General features: G+C 31.8%; 1 protein-coding gene across 35 annotated transcripts in view; it reads right to left on the minus strand.

The window, feature by feature from the left end:
• SLO2 (slowpoke 2) overlaps positions 1-13,725 on the minus strand; it is a 55,621-nt gene that overhangs the window by 15,682 nt on the left and 26,214 nt on the right. For 31 of the 35 annotated variants that reach the window (XM_085206334.1, XM_085206354.1, XM_085206337.1 and 28 more), the window contains one exon: positions 160-239. In XM_085206334.1, coding sequence (XP_085062460.1) covers positions 160-239 — 80 coding nt within the window. Of the gene's footprint in view, positions 1-159; positions 240-12,013; positions 12,146-12,292; positions 12,479-12,887; positions 12,956-13,725 lie in introns of those variants that run through there. The other 4 variants (XM_085206338.1, XM_085206340.1, XM_085206339.1 and 1 more) reach the window with 4 other exon arrangements.

The following is a 13,725-nucleotide window of genomic DNA, read 5'->3' on the forward strand; positions in this document are numbered from 1 at the left end:
CTTCAGTCACACCCTTGTGAGACGATGGCCTCAAATTAGATATAAAACTTAATTCCCAGACTCTACAACAATATATATATTATTCCATTATTTGTTTTAATTTATCTTTTATCTTTTCAAAAATAAAATGACACATTTTAAAAATACAGTGCTACTTACTCGAACGTTGATTCTTTATAAAATATAATTGCAGTCTTTCTTTGAATGTATTTTCGTTTACATAATATTCCACTCGCACTCTGAAACAAAGAAACAAAAGCTTATAAAAACTCAATTCACCATACTTATGTAAATTGTAACATCAATAAAAATAATGTTTTTGTATGCAAGAGTTTATTTATTAAGTTTAGTTAATTTTTGAAAGAGTAGTAAATAGGTTATTTATATAAACAGTGTAGCATTTAAATTATTACAGATACATACATACATAGCTTCACGCTTTATCCCTAGCGGGGTAGTCAGAGAGAACGGAGCGCCAAACGATACGGTCTCTACATACCTCTTTCGCCTCGTCCACTGTCGTCAACCTTTTCATACATGCCTCCAAGGGAGTCCTCGTGCTTTTTACGTGACCTTCCTCCAGTATCTTTGATACTGTGTTTTCGAAGATCAACCGAGGTCTCCCCTACTTCTCTTACCGCTCACTTTTCCATCATAAATCTTTTTTACCATTCTTTCATCAGTCATTCGTTCGACGTGCCCAAACCTTCAGCACGTTCTTCTTCATTCTCATCGTCACCGTGACATCCTCGCTAGTACCTGCCATTCTTTACAACTTATTACAGATATTACAAATTATATATAATTCACTAGCGTCAAATAAAGTTGATCGGAAAAATTACACTCGGTCCAAAAAGTAATTTTGAAATAACAATTCAATATAGTCCGCGTCCCTTTTTTATAAGGGCACTGTGACCTTTTTGTTATTTAAAAATATTGGACATATTCCAAATTTAAATTATAGAAACGATAAGATGACTTTTTTATTTCATTGTTGACATTTTTTTACTTGTACTATGTAGGTATATGTTTAAAATTTATTTAAATAAATTCTATATACAGATATATTAAAATACATTTTCAGAATATATTCATATATATAATCTTAGCTCATATTTAGAATTATGCTATATTATGTAAATTGTTTAGTAAAATTGAACATTAAATAAAGGATTTGTGAATATACTGAGGAAATAAAAGAGAGTATCAATGTTTATATGGATTTTCTCACATATAAGTATTTGTAGGTTTAAAGATATTTATTTCTCAAAAAAAACTTTACAGTCACTTACATAAGATTTGTGTTATTATTTGTATTTGTGTAATTTTGTTAAAATCAGTTAATGAGATATATTATTTCAGCAATCCCATAAAAATTTCTGGGCTAAAGTAATAAAGCGGTTGTTTCTTTGTAACTTTCACTAATATAGACTAAGATACCCATCGATTGTATTTGAGAAAAAAAAACATTTTTTACTTTGAAATAAAGTCGTGAATTTTATATCACAACATAATGATGTGATAACAGTCTATTTCTATTAATATTATATTAGTACTTATAAGTAGGCTAATTCATTCGATCGATAGATATTGAAGTAATTTCTAAAATGTCTTTAGAATCAAACTGAAATATATACTTCTGACATAGTCGGTTTAAGTAAAATGTTATAACAAATTACAACAATTTTAAACATATACAAGTAATCTTATGGAGTACATAAAAATATCGAATACAAAGAGTTTTGCAGGACACTGTTTAACTTTTCAATGTATTTTAAATGGTACTAATAATAAAATAAAAAAAAAATAAAAAAAATATATATTACTGAGTCCGTTGTGACGCCGTGGCACTGTCAGTGCGACGGTTGTGGGTGCGATTCCCATTTAGGGGATTTAATATTTAATATTTTTATTTCCTCGCTCTTGTAAGGAGGTATACGCGGCGTGAGTTCTGCTACTCAACACGCATTCTGGCGGAAAGTGGGGAACGGGAGCGTCATACAATATAACATTCTTTATTGCACCAAATTAACACATAATAAAACATACATTACGAAAAGACATACACAACGGTGGACTTATCTCTAGAAGAGATCTCTTCCAGCCAACCCGTGGAAGTGAATAAGTGCAAAGTAGCGGGAAAGACAAGATAGTGCAGGAAAATTGAGAACGACAAAAACAAAATAAATAATAAAATACAACTAATAGTAATAATAAATATAAAAAAATAAATAATTACGCATGACATACACATAAATAAACATAAATATAGTTACACAAAATAAATAATATATTATAACATCTAAATATAAATACATATATACTATATAATAAATACATATTATTTATAACATAAATATATACGTGTATATACCTATATAACCAGGAACAAAAAGAAAATTAAGCTTCACTATATAAGATGAGGAAAGATTATATAAGTAACCACTATATTAAAAAAAGATTAATTGTCTAACGATGCAAGAAGATGTACAATAATATTTTTTGTAATGTAAAGAGCTTAAATCAGCTTAAATGAGCTGAAATCCAAGTTTGCGGAGTTACAGGTCCCCTGGAAGATTTTTCATTGGTTTGTTTATTTTTTTTAGTTCCACCCTGTATCCCTCTTACAGTAGAGTAGACAGACGAAACTTGGGAAACTAGTGTTGAGACGAAGATTCTAGTTCCTATTAAGACACTTCCGTTCTCTATTTTCTGCTGAATTCTGAAGGCATTGTGTATTGAGTGGCGAAACTCAACGGCGGAAACGACACTATTTTTAAAAATAAAACGTTATATTATTGTTTTAATTACATTTAACTTATTTTTTTTATGAATTTTTATAATATAAGTAATAGGTAAAGATTTTTGGAGTATAAGTTCACGGTAACATAACATTTAAGTTAGCAGCAGGGAGCTCCATATATACGATTTTCGTGCAGGTGGATCATAAGTAACACACTAGGGAGTATTCTTCATCATAACAAGTTTCTATTTAAAGATATCATCTTGCAGCGGGTGGAAACCTCATTAACGTTGGTCATGGCCAAGAATCATGGGTAATAAAATGTTTGTAAAATTGATTTTACCTTAACTTGACAACGAGAAATCAAAAAGGCAGCATCTGTAAATATTTATTAAGAGATTATACTTCCTTCTGTGTGATGTTATGTCTATATATTATGCTAATAAATATGCCGAATTATATAATTATATACAATTTTTTGTAACTTTTCAAAGTAGTCATAATGGAATATCAGAAGTGATAGGGAACGATCTCCTCATATTATTCTTCCTCTCATGATATTTTGGCAAAGTGAAAGTTTTTAAAAACAAGCTTTCAAATCAAGTCCTATCATTTGGTATCCATATTAGGTGAGCTGTTGTGGTGGGTGACTCTGGACCACAGTCCAGATAATACAACTTTATTATGAAAAAGAGTTTTTTTTTCCAAAATATAATGAAGAAACACTTGAATTCCCTGTAGCTACTATTGGTAGCTTTGCATAGGCAATGTGTATCTAATTCGAGGTATTAATTAGGTCAGCGTAAATGTATATTGAACTTTTGAAGGGGCCTTAGGTTTTCTATTTTAAGGTGAATTAGTATTGATATGATAAAGCATGTGATAAAGTAAAGTACTCGTATCTAATAGTATTTTTTGAAAGTCTATAAATTGTTTTTCTACAATGTACTATTTATCAATGAAAATCTTAAAAATAAATAAAATAAATCAGCTTCACGCTGTATACCACACACAGCAGGGTAGGCAGAGGACACATAGTGTTAAGATACTCCGTTCCCCACTTTCTGCCAAATTCTGGGGGCATTGCGTGGTGAGCGAAGAAATGGGAATATAAACGTAAATAAATATTTCACTTCCTCGAGTGGGGATTGAACCCTCAACCGCCGCGTTACAGTCACACCCTTGTACCGCTGCGCCACGACTGCCTCTACAAAGCAAGAAATGTATATGTAATTAATGTAAAAATAGATTAATTTGTTTTAGCTATAATATAGTTTCGTGTAAGAAGACCCTATCTTAACCAAACGAGAGCTTTACATATACTTAAGTATCTAGTATACTCTATAAGTCTGTATGCTTAAGTATCTAATATATGGTTGAGAGCACTAACGCATGCTTATTTTTATCTTAATCGCACAATGCAATCTTGCTTCGGAGCATTAAGGCGGTCAAACTCACGTAAAGAGGTAGTCTCAATAATGTATTGCTGATATACTAGTATCTACATATTTATCGGTACTGGGAATTAAATAATATTATTTTCATAATAAAAATATTTAATAGCTTGACTATTTTCAGAATATCAGTTTACGGTATTGTTAAAATTAAACAAGTTCGAAAGTAAGTACTTATACAGGATGGAGGCAGCGCTCCTTTTACTGAAACTGCATATAGGGTAAAATATTTCAAATCCAGAACTAAAGAAATTAATCAAGGTACCTCAACTGTTTGGATGTAGGATTTTTATCATTTCACGATTTTTATACATACCTGTATTTCGTGTGACGCACACACACGTGTGCGACGTTGCCGCTTAGACAGGTAAGTTTGTGCGTGTTTATGTCATACTTTACAAATGGCGTTTTATTTTAAAACGACAATTTTATTATTTATTATGTTTGAAAAAATAACTTTTTCATTTTTGGGAATTTTTTTTTTCTGAATTATATTAGGCTTTTTAGAGTAGTTAAAACTGTGGTTTCATTCAAAGTGGTGCTGACAATTCCAACCTGTATATTATCGTGCCGTTTCATTTCACGGACGATGGGTGTTATGTTAATATTTACCTATATGTAAGTCTTTTTGTTCTGAGGGAAATACGTTAGAGATATGGTAAATTTTCGGTTATCATACCAATGTTAAATATAAATATCTACATCAAACAATTTGTTCTATATTGTATATTAATATAGATTATTAATTAGCGGCGTAAGAGTCAGATGAATGTATCTACATTTTATAAATTTTACAGGAGAGCAAAAATACTGTGAATCACCACTCAAACTGTTATACTACCTCTTTTAATAGAGGTAGTATCTTAATGAGTGTAGAGTCTGTGGTGTCGCAGCGGCACAAGGGTGTGACTGTAACGCGACGGTTGCGGGTTCGATCCACACTCGAGGAAATGAAATATTTATTTACGTTTATATTTCTATTTCTTCGTTCTGGTGTCGAGGCAAAGCGCGACGTTGAGTTCTGCCACTCAACATGCAATGACTCCAGAATTCGGCAGAAAGTGGGGAACGGAGTATTCCTTCTGACTTCCCTGCTGTGTGCGGGATACAGCGTGAAGCTGATGTTTTTTAACGAGTGTAACAGAACAAACAATTAATAGTAGTCGCTAATTTCAATTAAATTTCTTCTTATTTAAGTTTAATAGATTATTCACAGGAATCGAGGCAACTTTTAATTGGATATCGAAACGATATAGACTTTACGGAAAGTTAAATAAAACTTAATGTTGACTGACGTGTCATTTCTACAACATGGAATTGAGGGTGAGTTAGAAGATATTGTTTTCTGTTCGTTGATACGTTTTCCTTTATTGTTAATTATAGATAAGATTTAATATGTATATAAAAGTATGTAGGGGAGGGAGGGCCAGGGGGTTTTGAAACAACATGGATTTCTTGAAGTTAAGAACCTTTCAAGAAATAGAAATATAGGAAAAGCCTGAATATTATATATTTTAACTTGTATTTCATACAAAACGAGTGCATACGCCTGCAAACTTAAGTTTGTCAACTTTTGTAAGTCACGTTCTCGTTGATCTATAAGTCCTATAATCATCATTAAATTGGTACGGAACCTGCGGTGGACTCCTCCGTCGATGATTTTTAGCTATAGCTTGATAACTACATTATTATTTGTTTGAGTTTAGCAGCTAAGTATTGTATAAATAGTATTAGTTAATATTTTCTATTTGAAAGTTATATTCAATAAATACTTGTAAATTTGTCTTTCGTATTTTGCAACAGATGATCTTTAGATAGAAAAAAAATACAGTCGAATTGATAACCTCCTTTTCTTACAGAAGTCGGTTAAAAAAAGTTTTTCTATCTAAAGATCATCTATATCAACTCTTCTCGACTTCTGTTCAAACAAAATTACTTTTGACATTAAACTCTATTTTTTGCTACAACCTTATCATCTATAAGTGGAAGAAATAAACTCTTGATTACTAAAATCCGCTTATGAAGATATGAAAATATAGATATGAAGCAAAACCTCAAAATTATACTTCCCTCGGCCTCCCCTACTATCCCTATATAGTTAAATAAAACCTTCAATATTTTCCTAATGTCAATCATTAGTTCCTAATAATACTCGCAAGAATTATTGTGAAGCTATTTCCTAGTGGAAGGAACATGGTCGATGACGTACATATTATATACGTACCTCTAGTTCGTCGATTTTGACAAGGTCCCTAAGTTATCCTATTATGTAAGATATAAGATATAGGTATAAATAACATGACCAGACGTCCTATTTTGAACGGGACTGTCCCGTTTTTCGCTTGTGTGTCCCGGTGTTCCGAAACATGTCACTGGGACGTAGAAGTGTCACGTTTTTCCGGAATGGCGTGTAAATTTGATCGGTGGAAACAAGTTTACGCGATTATCGCAGTAGGGGAGAGCGGGGCTAAAAGTTACCGAGGTAAGTTGTTCCGATGGAAATAATTTCGCGGAGAAAAGTGATAGGAATATTTAGTAAACATAGAGTGAAATGCAATGTGATAGCGCACCCATGGCCATCATATTGAAAAATCCAGTGGCACCCGAAACCAATGGAATAGCACACGGGTGTCGTTGGTGCACGATTGAAAATATTTTCGCATTTGATATTTTTGGCCTGTCTCACAAATTTTAACGATTAGCCTCGAGTATGTTAGCGTTTTTTTTACATATATTATCTACTATTTCGGAACACTATTTGTAAATTATTTATGTTTCCTAATCTTATTTATATTAAATTTTTTTTCAACACGTGTTTTTGGGGCTAGATGTTTCCTTTTTTTGGGGCATGTTGTGACCTCGGAAAAACTTTCGCCAATTCATTTGTACCAATAATGGGATGTAAATATTGTAATTTTTCATACTAAAAAATATTGTAATTTAGTAACATGCGGACTTATGCTCGAAAATCAACTCGAGGTTATGTGTCATATGAGTTGATGCAAAAAGCAGCGGATGTAGTTTTCAAAGATTGCAGGAATAAGATAAAAACTGTTATCAAAGAATTACATATACATATTGAGCGCGAAAAGGTAAAGCTATAAAATCTTTGTTTATTATTTTAGTTTTACAAAATCAAAATAGGTTTTATTTTATGTAAAATTATCTTTTACTTAGTTCGTTGTTTTTCGGTTCGGTTTTTTTTTGTTCAAAATTAATTCTTTTTACGATTTTAAGTGATAAGTAACCTTAAAAGGATACTTCTTAAACGAGTGTTGGTTGCGGTGGTAGTGGTTGTTAATGAGTGGCATCTGTTATGATATGTAATATTTGACTCAATTAGGTATTATTTTTGTGAAAACTAACATTTTGGTATATTGACAAGAAAATACATAAAAAATATTCTGGCGAATTGGGAACCTCTCCCTTTTTTGAAGTCGATTGAAAATGAAAACATCTTTTTTGAGGTTGGTTGAAAAGAAATGCAACGATGGAGAATCTTACTTCTGACAATAATTTTAACAAAGTTTACCCTTGTAACTATTCCAGTATAATTAAAATTTACCAAAATAAAAACAAATTTTGTCAATTTTGACCGGATTTTATAATCGGCACCTAACCAAACTTTCATCAAACTATCCTTGAAGTGTATCCTTTCAAATAAGAAAAGAATAATTGGAATCGGTTGGCGTGATATTGAGATATTCGTCATTTTGTCGCACACGTACCAATACAAATTTAATACTTATGTGATTTTCTCATAAATACCATTGTCAAAAATAGAACAAAAATAAAATTGGTTCCCACATGGGAAGCACTACATTTCAAATAAAAAAAAAATCATCAATATCGGTTCACCTAACCAAAAGTTATGAAGTAACACACATTAAAAAAAACAGTCGAATTGATAATCTCCTTTTCTTACAGAAGTCGGTTAAAAAAGATTTGCTTTTGCGCCTGGTGATTATTATGATACTGTTGATTATTCCTTAAATAAACAGGCTTTGTTCGATTATTTATTGTTTTTTATTTTGCAAATAATAGCTTTTAAAAATTTGGTAACAATTTACCCCGGTCTGTTAACAACTTGCCCCAAGTCGGGGTAAATTGTTACTTTCCGACTTCAGTCATAAAAAAATTCATAATAAAAAAGTCTTACAAAGAATACCCTAAATTACTGTTTTAATTGAAAGTCTAGATATGTAAGTTCAATTTGATTATATTGTATAAATACTGAAATCAAGTATTCGTAGCAATATTTGAGGTTAAAAAAAATCGGAACTTTTGGCCCCGCTCTCCCCTACGCTATTTTTGAAAGGTAACTGAATGGTAACTGAATTGGAGAGGCCTATGTCCAGCAGTGGACGAGGACAGGCTGATGATGATGATGAACTGAGTGGTATAGTCCACACTAATTATTTTTTAGTGTCCTATCCCTAAGAAAATCCTAAAAAACGAAAGCTACTTTTAAAATACCTCTAAAAACACGAAAACCACCCTAAGAAACAAAAGCCACTATAAAATGTCCCGTTTTGAGCTAAACGAAGAATGGTCACTTTACACTTTAGGTATAAACGATATGTGTATTACGTTACATCCTCTCGGGATCGATCTTCAAACAACTTTGAGGCAACAATTAAATCGTAAAACTAGATATTTACTTTGTATACTCTGGATGTCTTAATCTAGTAAATGTAAACATTTTTATTTAGTTTACAAACTAAGCATGTTCAACATAATATTATACTCTAAGTCATCGAGATAGTTCTAAAGTTCTCTTGTTATAAATTTATATTTGACTTAGTATGCTTAAATAAATTCACAATTCTGTTAATATCTTATAAAAAAACATTTTTAAGATTCACATATTTTTAGGGTTCCGTACCTTTTAAAGAAATAGGAACCCTCCTTTTTCGGAAAAGGATTCCTTTTCTCACTTTGTTGTCCATCCATCAGCCTGTCTGTCAAGACCCTTTATCTCAGTAACGTTTGGAGATATCGAGTTGAAATTCAAATTATATACTCAGATCTGCGTCCCTATGATAAAAAAATGTGGCTAATAATGACAAATTATTAAATAAACGGCCATATTTTATGTTAATAAAAAATATTTCTGTATTAACATAAAATATGGCCGTTTATATCGCAAAAAACGCGTACTTCGACACTATCAAGGGAATCAAAATTCATAGGGTACTTTCATCTACAGGTAGTACTAGTTCAGGAAATAATCTAAAAACTATATACATTTGTGGTTAAATCCTTAAAAAATTATAGCCTTATAAGAGAGCAAAATTTGGTATTAAATCCGCTAGTTCAAGTGAGGTATCAAATAAAAGGGCTGTGGCTAAGCTAAGCCTGAATTTCAGAAAAAGCTCAATACTTCCAATTTTTTACGGAACCCTTGATGGGCGAGCCCGACTCGCCCATGTCGGTTTATTTTCAACAATACCTACAGAAGTTACTACGCTTTACCGACAGAAAAAGGTAAAAGGCTTAAATTATAATATACATCAAATATTTATATGTATATGTCTACTTACATATATTTTATTTTCGAGTTTTTGCTTTTTCAGCTGTCCTTAATTTTGTGTTGTAAATAAATAATACATATATTAAGGTTGGTTGGTCATTTATTGTTAAGCTTTGATTGTGAACATGTTTTTTTTTAAATAAACGTAGTTATTGAATAAGAATAAACATTAAATTGTGACGTTTTTGTTTCTCTTTTGTTTTCAAGGGTGTCGTAGAGGCACATGTCGTAGGTTGCGTGCGCGGTCGACATACCCATGGGGCATTGTTATTAATTATGACGATTAAATACAAAGTTAATTTTCTATAGTGTTAAACATGATAAAGGGATGGGCACCGCAGCATGGACATTCAAATTCAGAGTTAATAATCAAAATCGCTGCATACCGATAACTCTTATAGGCCCACAAAAATACAACATTTTAAAGGTCTTTTTTAGGAAAGGAAAGGATATTTTTAAGGATTTTGCGTTTATTTCAGTATTTATTATTTGAGCTTTGTATTTCAAGTATAAGAACATTTTTTTTATATAAAATTATTTATATAAAACTTAATGCTATACTCGAGGCGAAAGATATTTGTAGAGACCGTAGCGTTTGGCGCTCCGTTCTCTGACTAAAACTCTCTGACTCTATAGTGCTTATAATAGGCTACTTGAAATAAAGAATATTTTGAATTTGAATTTGAATTTACCCCGCTAGGGATAAAGCGTGAACCTGATTTAATGCTATTTTTGACATTGGATTACAAATATTAGTTCGCGAGCGTAAAAGTAGAAGGAAACTGTAAAAGGTAATGGCGTCTTCTTGGCCATTATACTTTTGTAAATTTGAATTTTTTTACCATCACATATGAAGAATTTATATTAAATTTCATGTCACGTTCGCACTGTATTTTGACTAGGGTCCCTATAAATAAGGAAGCAGGACCGGACGGAGTGGCGAGAATTAGGGGAGGCCTATGTCCAGCAGTGGACGTTGAAAGGCTGATGGATGGATGGAAATAAGGAAGTATCACGGAAGATAATCAATCAGTCACTCGGCTATACGTTTTCGTTCGATGAAAAGCCTACATTGACGTGTTTTTTTTTGTATAATAACGATTTCTATCTTTTGACTCGGTAATTACTTATTGACACAGGAGAACAAAGTAAATGTTAAAAGTAAATTTTGTATGTAAATGTTTAGTTCTTTAGCAAAATTGTGTTTATATAAAACAGTTTTGAAAGCCCAAAAATATATATTTTTGAGTTACGAATTGGCTCTATCAATGCTGCAACTTGCATAGTTAGTGCTCATTTAACCACGGTGGAAATTTGTATGAACGCTAACTACATCACGTCCGTCTGTCTATCAATCATAATTGATGTTGCCACTGACTCCAACCTATGATACTTGTTTTATATTATCTAATAATTAATTAATTATTTATTTGGAAAACATATAAAAATTTGAACGTATAAAGGTTGAATTCGCGCCTCTTGGCAACCGTTCAAGAAGCGCGGGTTCAAATCCCGCTACCTTCAAATCTTTATACGTTTTCTTATATTTCTTTCTTAAGTGTGGAATAATATTTTGAAAATATTAAAAATAATTAATTAATTACTTGGCAATATAATTTTAGTGGTCATTTGTTGAGGATACAAGAAATCATCTAGACGCTGTATCCCGCACACAGCAGGGTAGGCAGTGGGACCTAGTGTTAAGACCCTCTGTTCCTGCGTGTTGAGAGGCAGAACTCAACGCCGCGCTTTGCCTCGACACCAGAGCAAAGAAATGGAAATATAAACGTAAATAAATATTTAACTTCCTCGAGTGGGAATCGAACCCACAACCGTCGCGTTACAGACACACCCTTGTGCCGCTGCGCCACGACGATAAACCACTTAAACCTAAATAATAATTTTATTATTCGTGTACAAACATAATACAGTCAATTTGTATTTTAAATTTAACTGTAACTAGGAGACGTTTTGCTAATGGTTAATATTAAATTTATATTTAGAAATCTGATGACAATATAAACCAATACACAAGACCGTTTTTGTAAAAATTAAATATAACCTTTTATATTTCATATGTAAGTATTAATAAATAAAATATAAGCTTCTGTGTTGAGTATTATTTCTTTGAGTAATTATTAATGAATGTAATTCACTTAGGAAATTCTGTTTTTTGGTAGAATGTTTAACAAGGATAAATAGAAATAACATGATAACAAATAGCGTTATAGCATTTATGAATTATGAAATGCTATGCGTAAATGTTACCATGCGAAATATTACCTTGGTATTCTGTCGTAGCTGTCCCATCCCGTCAAACAATTGTAAGAACTGTATCTGCTTACCCCCGCCATATCTATGTTTATACAACTAGAATGTCACAGCGGCACAAACTAGAATTGTTTCATTCATAAACTTGTAAAGAAATATGAAAAGTTTATAAATTAATATTTGTGCGCAAGAGATAATTGAATTAAATTTTAATTACTAATGGAGCCTAGCCTTTGCAAACTGCTTAAGCGGCAAATAAATAATTTAGCTATAATTATAAAGGTTATTTACCATTTTCATTATAGAAGAGAGTAAATATTTACAGGTTTGATTTCCTGTAACGAGTCGCTTATAGTATGAACTATGTACGCGTGAACGGTGTTTATTAAAGAAATGTCACATTGACGATTTACCATAACAGCTATAATACATAGGATGCAAATGTCTGTTTCGTTCGATACTTTAATTCTAATTTAAATTTCAACTAAATAAACAATATTAAAGTATTTTATAATTGTTATTAGGCTTAGTTATATAGATTTTACTTGACTAATTAAGTGGTAGAGGTAAAAAATGTAATTAAATGTTACGAATTTCAAGTTACTTTGAATATAAAATAAATAACTAATTATGGTTAATTAACAAAATTAAATTATAGTTGGTTGATGACTAGTACTTATGTTATTTCACTTTTATCATTAGTTTCTTTTTGAAGAAACATAAATAAGTAATTATGTGATAAAAACAGTTCTATTAGATACCAAACCGAAGCAGTTTTACTAGACGCAAGGGAAACTGATTAGATTTGAATAGCTAAATATATGATCGAACACACTAGATGGTTCGTAAACAGTATAATAATAAGGAAATGCAAATTGATATCAACAATTGAGTCCAAGCTGTACCGAGCGCGACGCGGGCGGGCAGGCAGGCACCGCCACGCCGGACTGTGTTCGACTGAGTGGCCCCGGGGCCCCCGGGCCCGTCGCCTCTCCTGCCGCTAGTCGCTACCTCGCTACAACGCTACAGCGCTACAGCGCTACGTTACCGACAAACTGAAGCTACGAAGAATTCCGCATCACTTTTTTATAGTAGAGCTGGTATAATTCGATTTTTAATTCCAATTACAAATTCGAATTATTTGTAGCAAGTATTTGTAGCATAAAGCTGAAATGTTATGTAAATAAAAATATTTTTTTTGTATAAAATATTATTATAATTCCAAAAAAAAAAATTTACATAGGTATACGTTAGTATAACGTTAGTTTTTATTAGTTTTCAATTTAGTCCATTTAGTCCTTGTCACATCCCTCGAATCTATATTTATACAGTCCTCACAACCTGTTACAAACCATATAGAGAAGAGACATCAATCGGATCTTAACCTCTTTTATGTCCGTAAGGGTCTCATGCCTGAGTAGTATTTGAACTCACAACCTTGGAGCAAGCAGCTAAATATACAGTCTTTGTTATGTTACGGATAATATTAATAAATTATTATTATTAGGTCATTAACCAATAATAAATATCGACACTTAAATCTTTTTTTTTCACAATTATAATACATATTACGTTAAATTCCTCATTCCCGTCTTTCCAGTTATAAGATGAGATAAAAAGAATATAAAAATATATTTTGAAGTATACTGGTAACAAGAGGAATCTACTATGACATAAACTGGTAGAGCCGTTAAAGAAGTATTATTTAACAAATGTACATATAT

This window comes from Heliconius melpomene, chromosome 21 (assembly GCF_056956725.1).
Source record: "Heliconius melpomene rosina isolate 202511_hmr_F chromosome 21, ASM5695672v1, whole genome shotgun sequence".
Classification (NCBI taxonomy): domain Eukaryota; kingdom Metazoa; phylum Arthropoda; class Insecta; order Lepidoptera; family Nymphalidae; genus Heliconius; species Heliconius melpomene.